This window comes from Pseudorasbora parva, chromosome 22 (genome assembly GCF_024679245.1).
Source record: "Pseudorasbora parva isolate DD20220531a chromosome 22, ASM2467924v1, whole genome shotgun sequence".
Classification (NCBI taxonomy): Eukaryota; Metazoa; Chordata; class Actinopteri; order Cypriniformes; family Gobionidae; genus Pseudorasbora; species Pseudorasbora parva.
This window is the reverse complement of record NC_090193.1, coordinates 40,208,834-40,228,034: the sequence shown is the minus strand read 5'-3', so window position 1 is coordinate 40,228,034 and position 19,201 is coordinate 40,208,834. Positions and strand designations below refer to the sequence as shown.

General features: G+C 40.3%; 1 protein-coding gene across 1 annotated transcript in view; it reads right to left on the bottom strand.

Annotated features, from left to right (window-relative positions):
• Positions 1-4,769: 4,769 nt before the first annotated feature.
• The window catches only part of ankrd13c (ankyrin repeat domain 13C), a 26,299-nt gene continuing 11,867 nt past the window's right edge, over positions 4,770-19,201 (bottom strand). The window contains exons 6-13 of the mRNA XM_067431422.1: positions 18,432-18,498; positions 17,918-18,062; positions 14,069-14,200; positions 12,741-12,902; positions 11,217-11,296; positions 11,037-11,135; positions 7,319-7,419; positions 4,770-6,074 (exon numbers count right to left, since the gene is read on the bottom strand). Of these exons, the coding sequence (XP_067287523.1) occupies positions 5,944-6,074; positions 7,319-7,419; positions 11,037-11,135; positions 11,217-11,296; positions 12,741-12,902; positions 14,069-14,200; positions 17,918-18,062; positions 18,432-18,498 (917 nt within the window). The 3' untranslated portion in view covers positions 4,770-5,943. The remainder of the gene's footprint in view (positions 6,075-7,318; positions 7,420-11,036; positions 11,136-11,216; positions 11,297-12,740; positions 12,903-14,068; positions 14,201-17,917; positions 18,063-18,431; positions 18,499-19,201) is intronic.

The window sequence follows — 19,201 nt, the reverse complement described above, 5'->3', positions numbered from 1 at the left end:
CACACTGCACGTCGGACCCGCAATATTCCCGGAACATTGCCGGGTCGCCTTCTGTGTGAAAGCACCACGTCCCGGGATTGATTACCGAATTCGACCCGGGTCGGGGACCTAGGAATATTGCGGTATTCGACCCGGGACAAGCGCTGTGTGAACAAAAGCCGAAACTAATGCCGCAACGTGTACGCAGTTATCGTGCGACTCCTAGAGCTTGTTTCTTCAATAACACAACCCTGCAGTGCCAGAAGAGCTCGTCGGTGTTTTAAACGCAGAGAGTGTTCGTATACAAAAGAAACTAAAATTAAACAAGCAGAAATGAGCGCAAACTGGACACAAGTCGAGACCACGGAGCTCCTTACTATCCGCGCTGAAGCGGAGATCGTTTGCCGTTATACGTCACATCCGGATGTCACGTCTCAACTCGACCCGGGACCGTTACGGGTTGTGTGTGAAAGCGCACATATTACGGTATTTCACTGGCAGTGTGAATGGACCAAATCTAGCGGCCCGGGTCGCACTATCCGTGTATTTGCCGGAATCGCAGTGGGAAAGGGGCTTTAGAGTTAAACAGTTGAGTTTTACCGGTTTTAAATCCATTCAGTCTATTTTTGTATCTGGTGGAAGCACTTTTATCATAGCTTAGCATACGTAATTGAACCAGATTAGACCATTAGCATTGCGCTCAAATGACCAAAGACTTTCAATGTTTTTCCTTTTTAAAACTTGACTCTTCTGTAGTTGAAATGAAGTTGCGCCTTTTTTGTTGTTGACCGATTTGGCTAGGAACTATTCTCATTCCTGTGTAATCACGTAACTTTGCTGCTGTTGGTGCAACGGCATAATGATATTACGCAGCACCTGAAAGTAGTCCCCAGATTGGTAGCTATCATTACATCAGGTGTGCCGAATTTTGACCCCCTGCCAAATTATTCACCCCCTCGTTGAAGTCACTACCTGATTGCCTAATTCTACCCCCTCCCCCTCAACTAACTAAGCCTACCAGTACTAGCGGGGTAATAATTTGGCACAACACCTGTTCTAAATTTGTGTAGTTGCAGCTCGCAAATTAGGCAGTGGAGTGGATTTACCTGAGATTAGCCATGGTTCTCTTTGTTGTAAAGAGCTGTGATCGTGAGTCGAAGGTGTATTCGACCATCATATTTCAGAGAATACCAATGAAAAACAAGAAAGAATCAATGATTGTCTGCTCTAAATATAGATATCAAAACACCATTAAATCCAGATATGGCATGTTAGCTCGAAGCATTTGGGACCAGATGACTATTTGGAAAACATGGACCGTGTTACCACAGTACGCCTTCTAAAGGATATGGCCAGACAGGAAGAAGTGTATCATCACCCATGGCTGTAAGTATAACATTATTATTTTTAGTAATCTTGAAAAAACGGCTTGAAAAAGCACTGCTGTTGTCTTTAGCTAACATTACCGGTGAATGCGACCGTGTGAGTTTATGCGGCCATTTGTACGGTATAACATTATAGTAGTTTTGTTGTAGAGTTCTGGTGAGGTAGTGTATAGTTTGATTAAAGTCAGTGGTGTAATGTAACAAAGTAATACTTTGTTGCAGTACTTTTGGGAAAATCTGTACTTTACTTGAGTTTTTATATTTCTGACAACTTTTACTCTGGGATATTTCCCGAAAGCATTTTCGTTACTAATAAATTCAGAAGACTGCAAACGTGCAAACCACAAGTGCTCAAGCAATCGCAGTTGTACTTCTACTTTCAATACTTAAGTACATTTTAATATGAGAAAAGTACTTTTTATACTTGGGTCTTTATCACGCGGTCATTGTGGTCTGATTGGTTGAAGGACTATCCAATTGCGTACGGTCATTTGAATAATGCCCGTCGATCACGCCTTTTGTGGTCTGATTGGTTGAAGGACTATCCAATTGCGTATGGTCATTTGAATAATGCCCGTCGATCACGCCTTTTGTGGTCTGATTGGTTGAAGGACTATCCAATTGCGTACGGTCATTTGAATAATGCCCGTCGATCACGCCTCTTGTGCAGTAGAAAATACAGAGCTAACTCCCCATGCCAATGTTCAATCTTAAATTCAGTTTGGTGTGGGGATTGCCTGACAAGTAATAACCAAAAGATTCACAAGATTTCAACAATAAGTCAATCTTGACTCAAAGCAAACAAGAGTTCTATATTCCTTTACATTACACCAGCTTTAGCTATGAAAAAAGTCTAATAATATACATCATAATCTGTACTGCAAAAAGTATTGAAGTAATAATACTTAATTATTTGAGATGACTTATGAGTCAAACGATTAGCGGTGTGCCGTAATATTTGTGGAATATCTTACCGCTGAAATTAAAGACTGCAATTGACCAATTGGAATCTCACTGACACGCCCTCAGCTCGTACAGATCGGGCTTAAAGAAAATCCCCAACTTCCCATGGTATTTACGACTTTGCGGTGGCGTTCATGTGCGTTCAACTTGTAAATACAATCTTCCCGACTAGGGATGCACGATATTAGATGTTTGCCGATATCCGATATGTCGATATTTTTCAGCTCCTTTTGGCCGATACCGATATATGTTTATTTGTTACCTTTGTTTGGAAACAACACCATTTTGAGCAAAAACTTTTTTTTTTCATTCTGGTTTCAGATTTCTGAGGTCTCCTTACTAAAAGGATTCTTGTTGAAGATAAATAAATGTTAATACAGTTCTTTGTATGATAAGAGTATATTAAAAGCCCTGAAAATAACAATAATAAATTTAACCAATAATAAATAAAATAAAAAAATATTTTTTTACCCCAGATGCAGCTGTAACCTAAATATTGTATTTTGGGATTTAGCATTTGTGGACGCCTATTGTAGAGCTCCTTGGATTATTTTTCATCATCCATTTCCTAAAATTTTATTACAGATTAATACACGGTATATAAAAGTATTTAATTTACAAGTGTCTTGCTTGTGATTTATGACATCATTACTGATTTGTTTATTCAGAACAAGAAGTAACTTTAATGTATTTGTGTATTCTACTTTTCATTGTATAACTGTAACAACAGCGCCCCCACTACATGTATAAATATATAGCGGTCTAGCGGGAGGGCACTAGGACCTGGAGGAGCTTGTGCTGCTGTGGAGGCTGCCGCACGCGCTAGAGAGTGGGGAGACGCGATTGGGCTTGTTTTGGGTTCGTTTTGGTCTAGTTGTTGTGAATACCAGGCCAATCTGCTGCTGACGGTGCATTCACAAATTTAAGGCAGCATTTAAAAACAGTCAATATAAATCACTGTACATGCAATGTATTAGGTTGTTTTCACTTCAAGAATGACCGCAGTGCTGACATGGTCTCATCGCTGGCATATTAACACGTTATCAAATCGGCAAGGCATATCGGCATAATTTTTTCATTTTGGCCGATGCCGATTTTTATATTTTAAGCGTTTATCGGCCGATTCCGATGTTGTGCCGATAATATGACTTGAACACACCATGAAGTCAAGGCAACGAGAATTTTGTAATGGGATAAAATTTACCTTTCAAACTAAAATGTTTACTTTTTAAGAACAATTACACATGGATACTTAGGCTACGTCTACACTAATCCGGATAAATTTAAAAACTGAGTTTTCGTTTAAAAACACTCCGCGTCCACACTATAATTTTCAATCGTTTTCCAAAAAATGTTCATCTACGCTGAAACATCTGATAATGCTTACGTCCCCGTACTGCGCATGAGCAAATCCAAGACGCTTCGACTTGCGTCATTTCCGCTTCTCGTTTATTTACTCTTTGAAATTTTGCGGCAATGTCGAGAAAAGGCACTGAGTTATTTTAATGGGCCGACAGTGAGGTGGAGTTGTTGCTGCGAGTAACACATGAATATAAAGTGTGAATTGGTCATATGACTGCATCACATGGCTAAAAATGCATCATCGTATTAAAAAGCCTCCACAGTCCACACTACGACGCGAAGACGGCGTTTTCAAATTTATCCGCTTTGGAGAGCGTTTTCAAAACACTGTCCTGCGCGCAAACTCGTAAGTAATGGCGCGAAATCTGAGGCAATACTTTTCACACATTAAAGTAATAACAGTGGTTTAGTTAAACGCAAAAACGTAATGCTTTTAATATTTACAAGAATTCAACAATAATTTCTTCTACATATCTGTCTACGTAAATTACATCAGGTTTAGCTATGAAAATAACAGGCTTTTACAATACACATAACTATTGGCACCGCAAAACACAGTAATAAAGTAATATTAATACTTTGTTCTGTGAGGTGCCGTGAGCCTATGAGTCAAAAGATCGGGCTAACTTACTTAATATTCGCGACATGCCGAACGCCATTCCGATCGACCAATCAGAATTAAGTATTCCAGCAAGCGTTTTGATTGGACAAGTTGCTAACCTCATTAAATTTAGAAGCCAAAGTAGTCCAAGGCACTCGATGGGTGTGCTGAAAAAGTTAAAAAGCCTTTATTTTTTCATGGATTAAACATTTTAAAATTGGCTCATTAAATTTACTTAGTAAGTTACTATTTCATCAGCTATTTTCTAAAACGTTTACTATTTAGAACAATTACATGTGGATAGATGTGGCTGTGTCCTTGATAAAACTCATGATTTCTCTGGATTTAAACATTCATGGAAACATTTGGGATTAAGTACACAAGTCAACAAAATATATAATATTGTTCTAGTGGCTTTTGGATATTTTCCCTTTAAGGCATTCATATCTTGCTAATAAAACCGAGACCAAAACAAGGGCTTGATACGTGGACATTTTATTAATTACAATTTGTCATGTAAAAGTCCAGCAGGTTCATACAAGGTTCCTGCTGTACATCAGGGATTTCAATGCATTTGGGTGAATATCTGTGTATTGAAGGCATAAAGCAAATCTAAAAACAATGAAAACAAAACACAGGAAGCTGGTATTAAAAAATAAAAAAGGAATACAGCAAAAACACAAGAGTTTTCCACACTAGCCAGTAGTGGGTCATGGAAGTGTTGCAGCTCGTTTCCATTCTGAGGAGGAGAAACCAAACACGAGAAAGATGATCATTTCTCCAACGGGATTTTGCTGGTGCAAACGTGACAGGAGCTCCTTTTCCCTCGGCACACAGCGAGAACATATAAAACACTCCAGTAAGATGTCGTCGCCGTATCGCCTCACACTAATATCTCAATAAACATACTCGTCAGTTATACATGTCTACATTGGAAATCATTTTTAATTCAAATTATTTACATCCATCAAAGTGAAACCAAAACCGACGGGCTGCAGCGGATGAAAGTTCCCGTCCACCGAAGCTGCTACATTTACATCCGAATGTACCTTCATCCTGAAAACACAAGTTATTAGGATGTGAGAAAGCAACGAAAACCACCAGAACACAGTGAAGGAGAGAGCCACCGTAAGCCCGCTTCCCATAATGCAACAGAAACACAAAGGACAGGCAAAAGAACTGCTATTTACAAGTCTATCATCTGTAGAAATGACATATACATTGTATTCTGTGACCGGTTTCATACAATTCAAATCATATACACACACACGCACACACACCTCCCGCTTCCTTCCTAAATATACACGTTTCCTTTAAGTGAAGTATACAAGTCTGTAACAGTTGTACAAAGATATAATATGAAACCGCGGCTTATGCAATAATTTATAATGCCATATTTCCTGCCAGTAACAGAGGTGTTGTGACGGCGTGTTTTTAGCGTGTCGTACGGTCCTGAGCTCCACACGTCTGCTCAGCGCTATCATGTAGTGCAGCAGTGTTGATCACTTCCCTTCGGCACGATCCCTTTATGTCCAAGTGTTTTCTACACGAGACGTGTTGGTCTCCATCTCAAGACGTCTCAGGAGTGACCGGAGGGAGGGATGGATGGGGAGGAGATGGAGATGGAGACGGCGGGGTAAGTTGGGACGCAGCTCAGAGGTCTGGGAAGCGGCTGGGATCCTCTTTGTACTCGCTGGGAATCGTGAAAATGGACTCGTCGAACTCGTCGTAACGAAACTCCTGAAAGGTCACGGTGGCAGTGATGGTGGGGAACACCGGGATGTCTGCGGACGGAAATCACATCATCATCATCATCATAAGATACATCCGTAACAGTGCCGTCAAATCGATTAATGGCGATTGTAAATAAATATATACAGATATAAATAAGTTAAAAGGGCAGGGCAGACTAATGCTATTTCTTGCATTCTGACTTATTTCCACTGTTGAAGAGTTGATTCTCATGATAAACATGGACAACATTTCAAAACACGAGTTAGATGTGTGATGGAGTATCTCTGTGCCAAATACACTCCTTCAGGATTCACACAAGTTTTGTCTTTATGCACCGACGCTTTGTGCACTGGAGTGCAGGCATGTTGGGACAGGAAGGGGCCATCTCCTAACTGTTCCCACAAAGTTGGGAGCATGAAATTGTCCAAAATGTTTTAGTTCCAGTGAAAGAAACTCCTAATGCTTCACAACCCCTGAAAAACACCACCCCATAATCCCCCCTCCACCAAACTTTACAATTGGCACAATGCAGTCAGGCAAGACCCGTTCTCCTGGCGGCCACCAAACCCAGACTCGTCCATGTGATTGTCAGACTGAAGCGTGATTGGTCGCTCAGAGAACACGTCACTGCTCTAGAGTCCAGTGGCAGCTGCTTTACTCCACTGCATCCCACGCTTTGCATTGCTCTTGGTGACGTAAGGCTTGGATGAGCTGCTCTGCCATGGAAACCCATTCCATGAAGCTCTCTCCGCTGTTCTTGAGCTCATCTGAAGGCCACAGAAGTCTGGAGGTCTGGAGCTGTTGATTCTGCAGAAAGTTGGAGACTTCTGCGCACTGTGACCCTCAGCATGCGCTGACCCCGCTCTGGGATTTAACACTTCGTGGCTGAGTTGCTGTTGTTCCCAATGGCTTCCACTTTGTTATAATCCCACTAACAGTTGAGCGTGGAATATTTAGTAGTGAGGAAATGTCAGGAATGGCCTTATTGCACAGGTGTCAGCCTATCACGGCCCCACGCTTGAGTTCACTGAGCTCCTGAGAGCGACCCATTCTTTCACTAATGTGTGTAGAAGCGTCTGCAGGCCGAGAGCTGGAGTTATACACCCGTGGCCAGGAAGTGATTGAACACCTGAACTCAGGGATCTGGAGGGGCGGCACAATACTTTTGGCAATATAATGTAGGTGCCATTTTAGTAATTTTTACATATCAGATATCATTAAGCTTTCTTAGTTAACATAAACGAACAGTGAACAATGTAATGATGATGTGAGGTAAAAGTGTAAAAGTGTTTACCTAATTTGACAGGAAATCCAGGTGGGAGTTTCATCTGAACAAATTCTCTGAGTTTATTAAAGTGCTTGAAGGGGGCGATGACCTCCAAAACATTTAACAGCCTGTAAAACAAGTCACATGACATGTGGTCAGTAAACATCCGGCGGACCCCGACCAGTGTTGGGTAAGGTACTCTAAAAAAGTAATAATTACTAGTTACTAATTACATCTAATTACTGTACAAATGATTTCATATATATATATATATATATACAGTCTTGTTCAAAATAATAGCAGTACAATGTGACTAACCAGAATAATCAAGGTTTTTAGTATATTTTTTATTGCTACGTGGCAAACAAGTTACCAGTAGGTTCAGTAGATTGTCAGAAAACAAATGAGACCCAGCATTCATGATATGCACGCTCTTAAGGCTGTGCAATTGGGCAATTAGTTGAAAGGGGTGTGTTCAAAAAAATAGCAGTGTCTACCTTTGACTGTACAAACTCAAAACTATTTTGTACAAACATTTTTTTTTTCTGGGATTTAGCAATCCTGTGAATCACTAAACTAATATTTAGTTGTATGACCACAGTTTTTTAAAACTGCTTGACATCTGTGTGGCATGGAGTCAACCAACTTGTGGCACCTCTCAGCTGTTATTCCACTCCATGATTCTTTAACAACATTCCACAATTCATTCACATTTCTTGGTTTTGCTTCAGAAACAGCATTTTTGATATCACCCCACAAGTTCTCAATTGGATTAAGGTCTGGAGATTGGGCTGGCCACTCCATAACATTAATTTTGTTGGTTTGGAACCAAGACTTTGCCCGTTTACTAGTGTGTTTTGGGTCATTGTCTTGTTGAAACAACCGTTTCAAGGGCATGTCCTCTTCAGCATAGGGCAACATGACCTCTTCAAGTATTTTAACATATGCAAACTGATCCATGATCCCTGGTATGCGATAAATAGGCCCAACACCATAGTAGGAGAAACATGCCCATATCATGATGCTTGCACCTCCATGCTTCACTGTCTTCACTGTGTACTGTGGCTTGAATTCAGAGTTTGGGGGTCGTCTCACAAACTGCCTGTGGCCCTTGGACCCAAAAAGAACAATTTTACTCTCATCAGTCCACAAAATGTTCCTCCATTTCTCTTTAGGCCAGTTGATGTGTTCTTTGGCAAATTGTAACCTCTTCTGCACATGCCTTTTTTTTAACAGAGGGACTTTGCGGGGGATTCTTGAAAATAGATTAGCTTCACACAGACGTCTTCTAACTGTCACAGTACTTACAGGTAACTCCAGACTGTCTTTGATCATCCTGGAGGTGATCATTGGCTGAGCCTTTGCCATTCTGGTTATTCTTCTATCCATTTTGATGGTTGTCTTCCGTTTTCTTCCACGTCTCTCTGGTTTTGCTCTCCATTTTAAGGCATTGGAGATCATTTTAGCTGAACAGCCTATCATTTTTTGCACCTCTTTATAGGTTTTCCCCTCTCTAATCAACTTTTTAATCAAAGTACGCTGTTCTTCTGAACAATGTCTTGAACGACCCATTTTCCTCAGCTTTCAAATGCATGTTCAACAAGTGTTGGCTTCATCCTTAAATAGGGGCCACCTGATTCACACCTGTTTCTTCACAAAATTGATGACCTCAGTGATTGAATGCCACACTGCTATTTTTTTGAACACACCCCTTTCAACTAATTGCCCAATTGCACAGCCTTAAGAGCGTGCATATCATGAATGCTGGGTCTCGTTTGTTTTCTGACAATCTACTGAACCTACTGGTAACTTGTTTACCACGTAGCAATAAAAAATATACTAAAAACCTTGATTATTCTGGTTAGTCACATTGTACTGCCATTATTTTGAACAAGACTGTATATGTATATATATATATATATATATATATATATATATATATATATATATATATATATATATATATATATATATATATATTAGGGGTGTAACGATACGCGTATTCGTATTGAACCGTTCGGTACGAGGCTTTTGGTTCGGTACGCGGTACGCATTATGTACCGAACGGTTCTTGGACTAATTAATTAGATTTGGAAAATAAAAAAGTGTGTGAAATATAATAATATGCGTTCAACAAGGTAGCCCAATAACCAAAACGACATAACAGGCAATGCCCCTGACACCGCCGAAGTGAAAGAAAGAAAAAAAAAACACCAAATATGTTTTAGGCTGCTCAGTCAGGTGCTCGCTTACTCAGTAGGCTACGCGCTGAATGCTCGTGGCAAAATGGCTATTGCGTTTAACAAACCACAAATAGAAGATCCTCCAATAACCAACAGGTCTGGTGTTTGGGTGAACTTTGGATTCTTTGTAAGCTATGATGGTGTTGGCAAGAGTGATGGATTAAAAAACAACGGTATGTCGCATTTGCTGATGGTACAGCAGCGGGAATAATTCATGTCATGTCAATCAACTCATTTACGCCGACAACAAGACGATAAAAAGAAGAAACAGCCACAAACTATCCCCGCAGCATTTAGACAGACATTTCCAACTTATTCAAATGGCAAAAGACATCACCGCGGCGAGTGGTCCATTTATAGCTGCGGATATGAGACCTAACGCCCGTTTCACACATACTCCGTCTGCAGTGCGTGTGCGTTGCGTATTTTTTTCCGTACCCATGTTAACGGATGACAGCTTTCACACTGCACGCGGGTGCTGTCCGTCAGTCTGTTCCAGGAGCGTTGCGTCTGCAGCAGTGCGCCGATCGTTTTCGTACCGAGTCTATTTTTTGCTGCGCTGCGTTGCTGCATTAAAGCGACAGAAGATTGTTCGCATTAAAATAAACATGTACTGACGCGAAAATCTAGTCATTTCACCACGGATGCATATCATTTAAAATATACTCTTGTTTCAAAGTCAACACATGGCTTTTTTTCTCAAGTAAAGCAACAAAACGACACCTTACCTGGCATTTAGGTAAAAAATGTGCCATAATGGAGAGCACTCGTAGTTTCTTGGAGGTGAAATGCAAAGTTCTTTTTGACCTGCAGGATTTCTTTTAAAAGGGTGTAAAAACGAAAGAAAAGACGAGAGTCGGCTGTTTTTGAATAGACTATTGTAAGTTTCTAATTTAAAATGTTTGTGATTTTAGGCTATAAACTATGTTTAAATGTTTTGCCACTTGTGTGAGCTAAATCTAAAGTATATAAATATGAATAAATGAATTTAATAAAATGTTGTTTAAATGTAGTAGGCTACGTAACCTGACTTCTATTAAAGAGTAAACAAAGAGAATTGGAATTCTGACGAGGCATGTTCAGTAAAAACTTTTGGATTTTAAATAAAAAATAATGAATCAATGCTGTGTTTGTGGTGTGCAACAGCGGATCAGTTTTATTAGTTTTAATAAAAAAATAATAAAAAAAGGTAATTTATCTGCCAATTTTTTCTTTTTGCTGTATCTAAAACGTACCGAACCGAACCGTGACACCAGTGTATCGTATCGAACCGAACCGTGAATTTTGTGAACCGTTACACCCCTAATATATATATATAAAAAAATGTTCTACAGTCTACACATTATTTAGTTCAATTAAATGTGAAGTAACTGTAATTAAATTACACAAAAATAAGACTTATCCCTTACTTTACTCTTAAGGAAATATTAATTAAATTACAGTAACTAATTACACCAACACTGCCCCCGACCGGAGCCTGTGAGCGAAGGCGGGACACTTACGACTCGATGCCCAGAGGAAAGTCTTGACTCATGGCTACCGTCGCTTTGAAGTTCTTCTTGCTCTCTTTGCACACGAGATCTCGGCCCAGATGAGGAGCCCTAGAAGAGGCCAGAGAACATGAGCATCCATTAGCTGCTCTCACACAGCGTTTCTCTGCTCGTTTATGAGGTCTGACTTACTTTCCCGTCTCAGCGGTGATGTACTCCTCCCAGGAGATAGTGTTCGGAGATGGAGCGGTCAGCGACTGACGCCTCATCGGCTATCAGAGGACAGAGAGATCCAATAGAGTCACAATATTCCTCATTATAATAATCAATAAGCAGAAAAAAGGGGCGGGGCCTAGTTGAGTTAGTAGTGTGTTGAAACTGCTGGTTATGGTAAGGGGCGGGACATTTCCCAAACACCAATTATTAAAGCCAATTACTTCTATAATAGGATAATAATTAATGGGAACATCACATGTTAATATGTTCTCTAAATGAAAGCACTCAATGAGTTGTATTAGCGACACTTCAAAGTTTTGACGGCGAGGGCAAATGCCCATTTGCTCTGACCCACTTCCCTCTCCGCTGAAGAATAGCACAATGTGTTCCTGTGCAAATGAAGTCCTGACTCCGCCCTATTAGCATAGACCCCGCCCATGACTGCTGACAGACTCCACCCCATTAGCATAGACCCCCCCCATGACTGCTGCCAGACTCCACCCCAATAGCATAGACCCTGCCCATGACTGACAGACTCTGCCCCATTAGCATAGACCCCGCCCATGACTGCTGACAGACTCCGCCCCAATAGCATAGACCCTGCCCATGACTGACAGACTCTGCCCCATTAGCATAGACCCCGCCCATGACTGCTGACAAACTCCGCCCCATTAGTATAGACCCCACCCATGAATGCTGACAGACTCCGCCCCATTAGTATAGACCCCGCCCATGACTGCTGACAGACTCCGCCCCAATAGTATAGACCCCAACCCATGACTGCTGGAAGACTCCGCCCCATTAGCATAGACCCCGCCCACGACTGCTGGAAGACCCCGCCCCATTAACATAGACCCCGCCCATGACTGCTGACAGACTCCGCCCCAATAGCATAGACCCTGCCCATGACTGACAGACTCTGCCCCATTAGCATAGACCCCGCCCATGACTGCTGACAGACTCCGCCCCATTAGTATAGACCCCACCCATGACTGCTGACAGACTCAGCTCCATTAGCATAGACCTTGAGTGTGATCGAGATGATCATTAAAACCAAACACACGTTTTAGTGTTTGGCAGAGTATCCGAGGCATGAGCTGTACAGGCTCCCCCCTCTTTAGGAAAAGGGGGCGGAACAGCAGCTCATTTGCATTTAAAGATACATGCCCGAAAACTGCATGTCTCTCAAAAATGGGCATTTGGAACATGGTATAATAAATAATCTGTGGGATATTTTGAGCTAAAATTTCTCCCACACATTCTGGAGACACCTGAGACTTATACTACACAATCTAAGAGGTGTTCACTTTAAAGTCCTCCTTTTGTTGACCAAAAAAGAAAGGCATACAGCATTAGTACAACACCAGGGTGAGTAAATGATGACTTCATTTTAGGGTGAAATATTGTTTTTTTAAGAACTTTAAGCCCTGCACAAATAAAATGAATTGTATTTGGATATATTAATTGTAATAAATTTTATTTTATTTGCGCAGCGCTCACCTCAAAGTTCTGCTCGATGAGACTCCCTCCTTTGCTGAAGCTCTCCATGATGGCCTTGTTCCTCAGGATGTCCTCCTCGCTCAGGTGCTCGCGTCTCTTCCGGGACTCCAGAACCAGACCGTTGACCATGTAGAAATCTGCCAGGAAATTCCCAACACGCTCCTGCGGGAACACGGAGAGAGCCGGATTCAGATGCATCACACAGAACAGCTTTCATACGCTATCTCAATGTAAGTACAACTGCGTAATTATGCTATGAAATAAATGTTAGAAGAATACGTAAAGTTTTTCTTTAAATTAAACGAACTATAAATATGAGTTAGTGGGTGGCGGCACTGTCATAATAATTGAGTCATTGATTAATTCACACAGCTGAATCATTCAGAAACTCACACTCACACACATACACAAACACACGTTTGTTTTTGTGACATATGGGGACATTCCATAGGCGTAATGGTTTTTATACTGTACAAACTGTATTTTCTATCCCCTTACACTGCCCCTAAACCCACACACACACACACACACACACACACACACACACACTGCCCCTAAACCTACCCATCACAGGAAACATTCTGCATTTTTACTTTCTCATAAAAACTCCTCCTGTGTGATTTATAAGCCTTTTGTAAAGTGGGGCCATGGGTAATGTCCTCATATTTCACCCTCTCCTGTAATACCTGTGTCATACCCATGGCATTATACACACTTGTGTCCTCATATGTCACAAAAACAAGCCACAAACACACACACAGACTTTCACTGTCATACACACTAACACACTCTCTCATTCACTCCCACACACACACATGGCATGGCAACATTTTTTATGAATGAATCAGTGAATAATTGACAGTTCTGTTGTGGTTTATTTACTATTTTTGTTGTTAAAACGTCAAACAAAAAAGTGTCTAAAATATAATTCATCATATTAACTTCTTGTTTACTGGTGTATAAAATCAATATCACATTTGCAGTCGTGCTTGTTAGTGTAAAACGGCACTCTATAGGTAATATTGTGATATTGTCAAACTAGACAATTTATTTTTTATGGAATATTGCAGTTTATTCTAAATTATTTATCATTGTGTTAATAATCTTGAGTCAAAATAACTTCATCTCTTCTCTGATGACGAGGGCGGGGCCACCTGTCACTCACATGAGATCAGCCAATAGCAAACCACAACCATCAAATCAGTCAAATCAAGCCCCGCCCCCCACATTTGTTCTTGTTTGAGAAGCGAATAACTCAATAAACGGCACATTAGAGGAGAAAAGACCAGCGTAACTTCCCTTTCATGATGACTTTATATCATACTGACCGTTTTGTCCTCTCTGAAGAGCCAGCCCGTCTGCGCCCGTGAGAAGGTGATGGATTTGGTGGAGAGGGTGGCGGAGTAAATGTCGCTGCTCATGAGGATGTCCACCTCCTCCTCCGTCTCCATCTCAGACTCCTGAAACACACACACACACACACACACACACGTTACACAGGAACACGCGTGACGATGCCCGTTCCAGACGCAGATAAAGAATGTTACGTACACCACATTTACGCCCAGCCTGAGTGCATTATTTGTATAATTCAATTTGATTTCCTTTTTCCCTCGCTCCGGATTGGTTAAAGGAAGTGTGTGTGAGATTGTGGCCTAAACTGGTCCTGCAATCCCTTTAAATGACTGTAGAGCGGTGTCTCCCCCTCCTCCTCCCCCTGACTCGCGGTTGCCAGATTGGCTGCAGGATCTGCAGAACGTTTGTAGATCTGCAGCTGTGGAGACTAGAGCAGATCTGGCAACCCCAAACACTGCTGACTCCTGATTGGTCGATAGGTGGAGGGCGGAGCTTCAGGCCAAAACACAACATGACATCATCAACATCAGCTGAGCTGCAGCAACAACTTTACAATGACAATATCCTGCCGGACTACTGTTGGCAGTGGGTGTGTTTACATGCAAACTAGTAAACTGACAACGCAAGTAAACCGCATTTATATCACTTTATTAATAAACCGGGTTATTTCCTTGTAGTGACGTCAAAAATAATAATGTCCGTGACTCTGAGTATTCCTAATGTTTCGTCAGTTGTGATGTTAATGAAGCGTGTCAGCGGGAGATTTACGGCTCATATTATCCCTCATCAGTTCTGACTGAACCTCTTCTACTTCTGCTGCATGAGATGAGAACACATCTTTACAGTTTTCTGGGTCTTAAACGAGTCTCTGTTTGTGATATATGTCCTTATTTCATGTAAAAGACTAGCTCGCTCTGTCTGGATTAGAGGATGGATACCCGAGCCCGTCGGGCCGGACCGGGTTCGGACAGATATTTAGAAATGACGTTCGGGTTCGGGTCGGTCAGCGTGATAAGGCATTAACCTTTTAAATGTAAAACTGCTTATGCAAGTAGCCAATGGGCCTGTTTAACTTGATGCAATGGTTTGTTTTTGTGATTAAAGTAAATGTAAAATATTACCCTAACATCCGTCTTCCTGCATGCAGAAATTTGTTTATGTCGCCGTGACAACAACGCGCAACACGTGCGTGCATATTGCCCGCGGCATCCCTGTCATTCCAGTGAGCGCAACTTCAGCTGAAGGAGGACAGCAGCCATCCACAGATGATGCAATCCTTTTTCTGCATAAAACCTTGATTAGCTTAAAGGGATAGTTCACTTTAAAATGAAAATTCTGTCATTCTTTAGAGTCCCTCAAGTTGTTTCTAACCTGTATGAGTTTCTTTCTTCAGCTGAACACAAGGGAAGATATTTTGAAGAATGTCAGTAACCAGACAGTTAACTGGAGCCATTGACTTCTGTAGTAGGAAAAAAAATACTATGGAAGTCAATGGCTCCAGTTAACTGATTGGTTACTGACCGAATTTTCATTTTAAAGTGAACTATCCCTTTAAACTTTGATAGATTATGTAAATAGATCCCATGTTGCAGTTTAGTAATCATACAGTTTGAGAAAAATGGTAAGATGAATTTCATTTCAATTGTTACGTTTAAGTTTTGTTCTGTTAGCTTGGGCCATTTTTAGCAGACCTTTGTTCATTTATTTCAGTTGGCTGTTTGATTGGGCGGTGTGTGACGTTTGATGCCCCATGCGCGTGATAATGCCTTCGTACAGTTGCTTAATAAAAGCGGGCTTTCCACACAAACAAACATAGCTACATGTGTCATTAGTATAAGAGGAAAAAAGTTAGATTTTAACTGTCGGGCTCGGGCAGAAAACATGCGTCCCGATTAGGCATGTGCCGATATCAATTTTTCATGTTGCGATTAATTGATGACGTTTTATCACGATATGCGATATTATCACGATATTGAAATAAGTTGCAAAAAAAGTGTTGCCATAGCATAACAGCTTTAAGAACTATTTTTGTAAGAACAAAAATAACTGAATGTTTAAATACAATAATGAACCAAAAATATATACAGCTCTGGGAAAAAATTAAGAGACCCTCACTGAGAAATCAATGTTAAGTGGTCTCTTGATTTTTTTCAGAGCTGTAAAAGTACAATTTTCAAACAGATTAAAGTGCAAAAGAATTAGGCTATAAAGAACAACAGGTAGGCTTACAAATTACAATAAGGTCTCATTATTTAATGCATTAACTAAGATTGAGCAACAGCTACATTTGGTACAGAAAGTATAATGTTCTTGGTAATGTTAGTTAAGAAATACTGATCATTGTTAGTTTTATCTTAGGTCCATTAAAAGTTATTTTGATTTTAATGTTATTAAAAACAGTAACTAAGAATAATAATAATAATGTTAATAATGAATTAACATGTTAACTAATGAAGTCGTATGTCTCAAAAGTTTCACTGAACAATAACAGAACGTTCTAATTATTATTAAGGTAATGTTGTAGTCCAGATTAAAACATAAAAATGTTTAAGTTTGAAAATAAATAGCCTATTAAGTATTTGGTGCTTTGATGAACAACATTGAGATTACAAAAACGAATGGATGTTTTAAAAACTACACGCGGTTTTTGTTTGTTTGCTGGTTTCCGGGGTAACGGCTGCATTCTGCCGTTCATCAGTGCCCTCTGCTGTCACTGAGCGGCACTTCAGCAGCGCGTCTCCTTCACCGGTTCATCAGCGCCCTCTGCTGTCACTGAGCGGCACTTCAGCAGCGCGTCTCCTTCACCGGTTCATCAGCGCCCTCTGCTGTCACTGAGCGGCACTTCAGCAGCGCGTCTCCTTCACCGGTTCATCAGCGCCCTCTGCTGTCACTGAGCGGCACTTCAGCAGCGCGTCTCCTTCACCGGTTCAGTCATGTGCAAACGCACGTTGGGCTTGTTTATATCTGAACGCGTGTCCCTTTGACGCAGAATACAGCGGTGTTGACCATTTATACGGTTGATGGGCAAAGTATTCTTAAATGCATTATAAAAAAATTATAAATTGTTAATAAATTATTATTTACGATATTTTAAAGTGCCCACGATAACAATATCGTGGATATTCATTATCGTGATAAATCGCATTATCGAAAATCGGCACATGTCTAGTCCTGATCCGCACTAGTCTGGACGAGTGTAAATCTGCTGTAAGTTTGTGTTTTTGTCTCCTATCACACATGCAAGTTAATGCGTTTACATGCAGCGCAAAATCAGGGTAAGAGGCAAAAAACTCCCTGTGTCGACCGGTTTATGCTTACGCCGTTTATGAGCTTACTCTGATAAAAGAAAACGGGTTACCGTGTTCACATGACCATGATCATTATCAGCTTATTAGGCATAATCGGCACGTAAACACACCCAGTGATAGAAGTGTTTGAAATTAACATGATTTCTTAATGTCTAGTGACATATCAGGCCATTTTATGATTAACTGAAATACATTTCTTACATACAGCTCCTTTAAGCCGGGGAAGCTGGGATATAAAGCCGGAAATACGGATTGTGCTTTCTCTCGCTGCCAGCCGCAGACGCCACGAGACATTTCTGTAACGTTGTCTTTTCTTTTGTAGTTATACTTTTGGTTCTCATTTCCGTAGTATGATTCTTATCTACGGTTATTGGGCTCCCCACCTCTCGGTTTCGTGTGTAAAGCCTTGTTAAATAAATGATTGTTATAAACTATTTAGCCGTTGTCCATCCTTTATGTTACGTGGCCCTTTTATCCTAGACATTACAGCGGGGATCGTAACCAAGAACGTGCCTCGTGATGGATCCGCTGGTAGACCTTCTGCTCGTTGTCCAGAACCACGAAGGACTCGGAGGGAGCGGCGTCGCCACAGAAGATGAAGCTCAGGTCTCCTCGCTGACACTTCATATCCGTGAAATCGATCAGTGTAGTGTCCAAACTAGAGACAAACACACACACACACTCATACAGTCACATAACCTGACCCTTACACAAATATGTCAATGAACGATTCCTCTTTACCTGAGTGAACATGACAAACTAACGATCATCTGTGACGGTTAAACACTCCTTAACTCTGTGTGTGTGTGTGTGTGTAAGATGGGTAGGTTTAGGGGCAGTGTAAGGGGATAGAAAATATGGTTTGTACAGTATAAAAACCATTACGCCTATGGAATGTCCCCACATTTCACAAAACCATGTGTGTGTTTGTTTGTGTGATGGGTAGGGGTAGTGTGTGTGTGTGTATGTAGCTGCCGGTTTGATTCGGAGCTGAAGCTCACACTAACTCATTTGGAGAGGAACGTACCGGATGTTGATGCCCTGTTTGTAGATCTTGCAGGCGTCCGAGGGCAAAATCCGTGAAAGTAAAGGCACTGAGGAAACGAAAATGAACAACTTTACACACATCTGCGGGAAATACATATTCAATACATCACTGAATATAAACCACTGAGCATTGAGTCGTGACTTTAGTCATATTCATGGGTTTTGATTTAACCTTTCAGAGAAAACTACACCCGGGTCATTTTATATATATATTATAAAATATTTTTTATTTTATTTATAATGCACTTTTCATTTCCAAAGAAATATATGTATATATTATTTTTTATATAATAATACTATTTAATGTATATGAAATAATGAATCAAGACACCTGAAATGAATTAAATATATAATATATAATATATAAAAAAATTAATAATAATTAAATACTAAATTCAAATAATAATTTTTAACAATAATGAACAAAGACACCTGAAAATAATCAAATAATAAAGAAAAATAAAAACAATAAATAAAAAATGTTATTATAATGAACCAAGACATCTGTAATTAATTAAATGAAGTTACAAAAATAATAATTTACAAATCATGAATAAATAAAATTTAAAAATTCTTTGTAAAATTGCATCGACACCTGAAAATGAATGAATACAAAAATGTATTTAAAAAAATATATTAATTCATTCTAGCCAGGAACACCCACTCAGATATGGAGAACGTAAATCCAGCCAATGGCATTGGATCTTGTGATATTTAATTTTTTAAATTTTTATATATAGATGGATATAA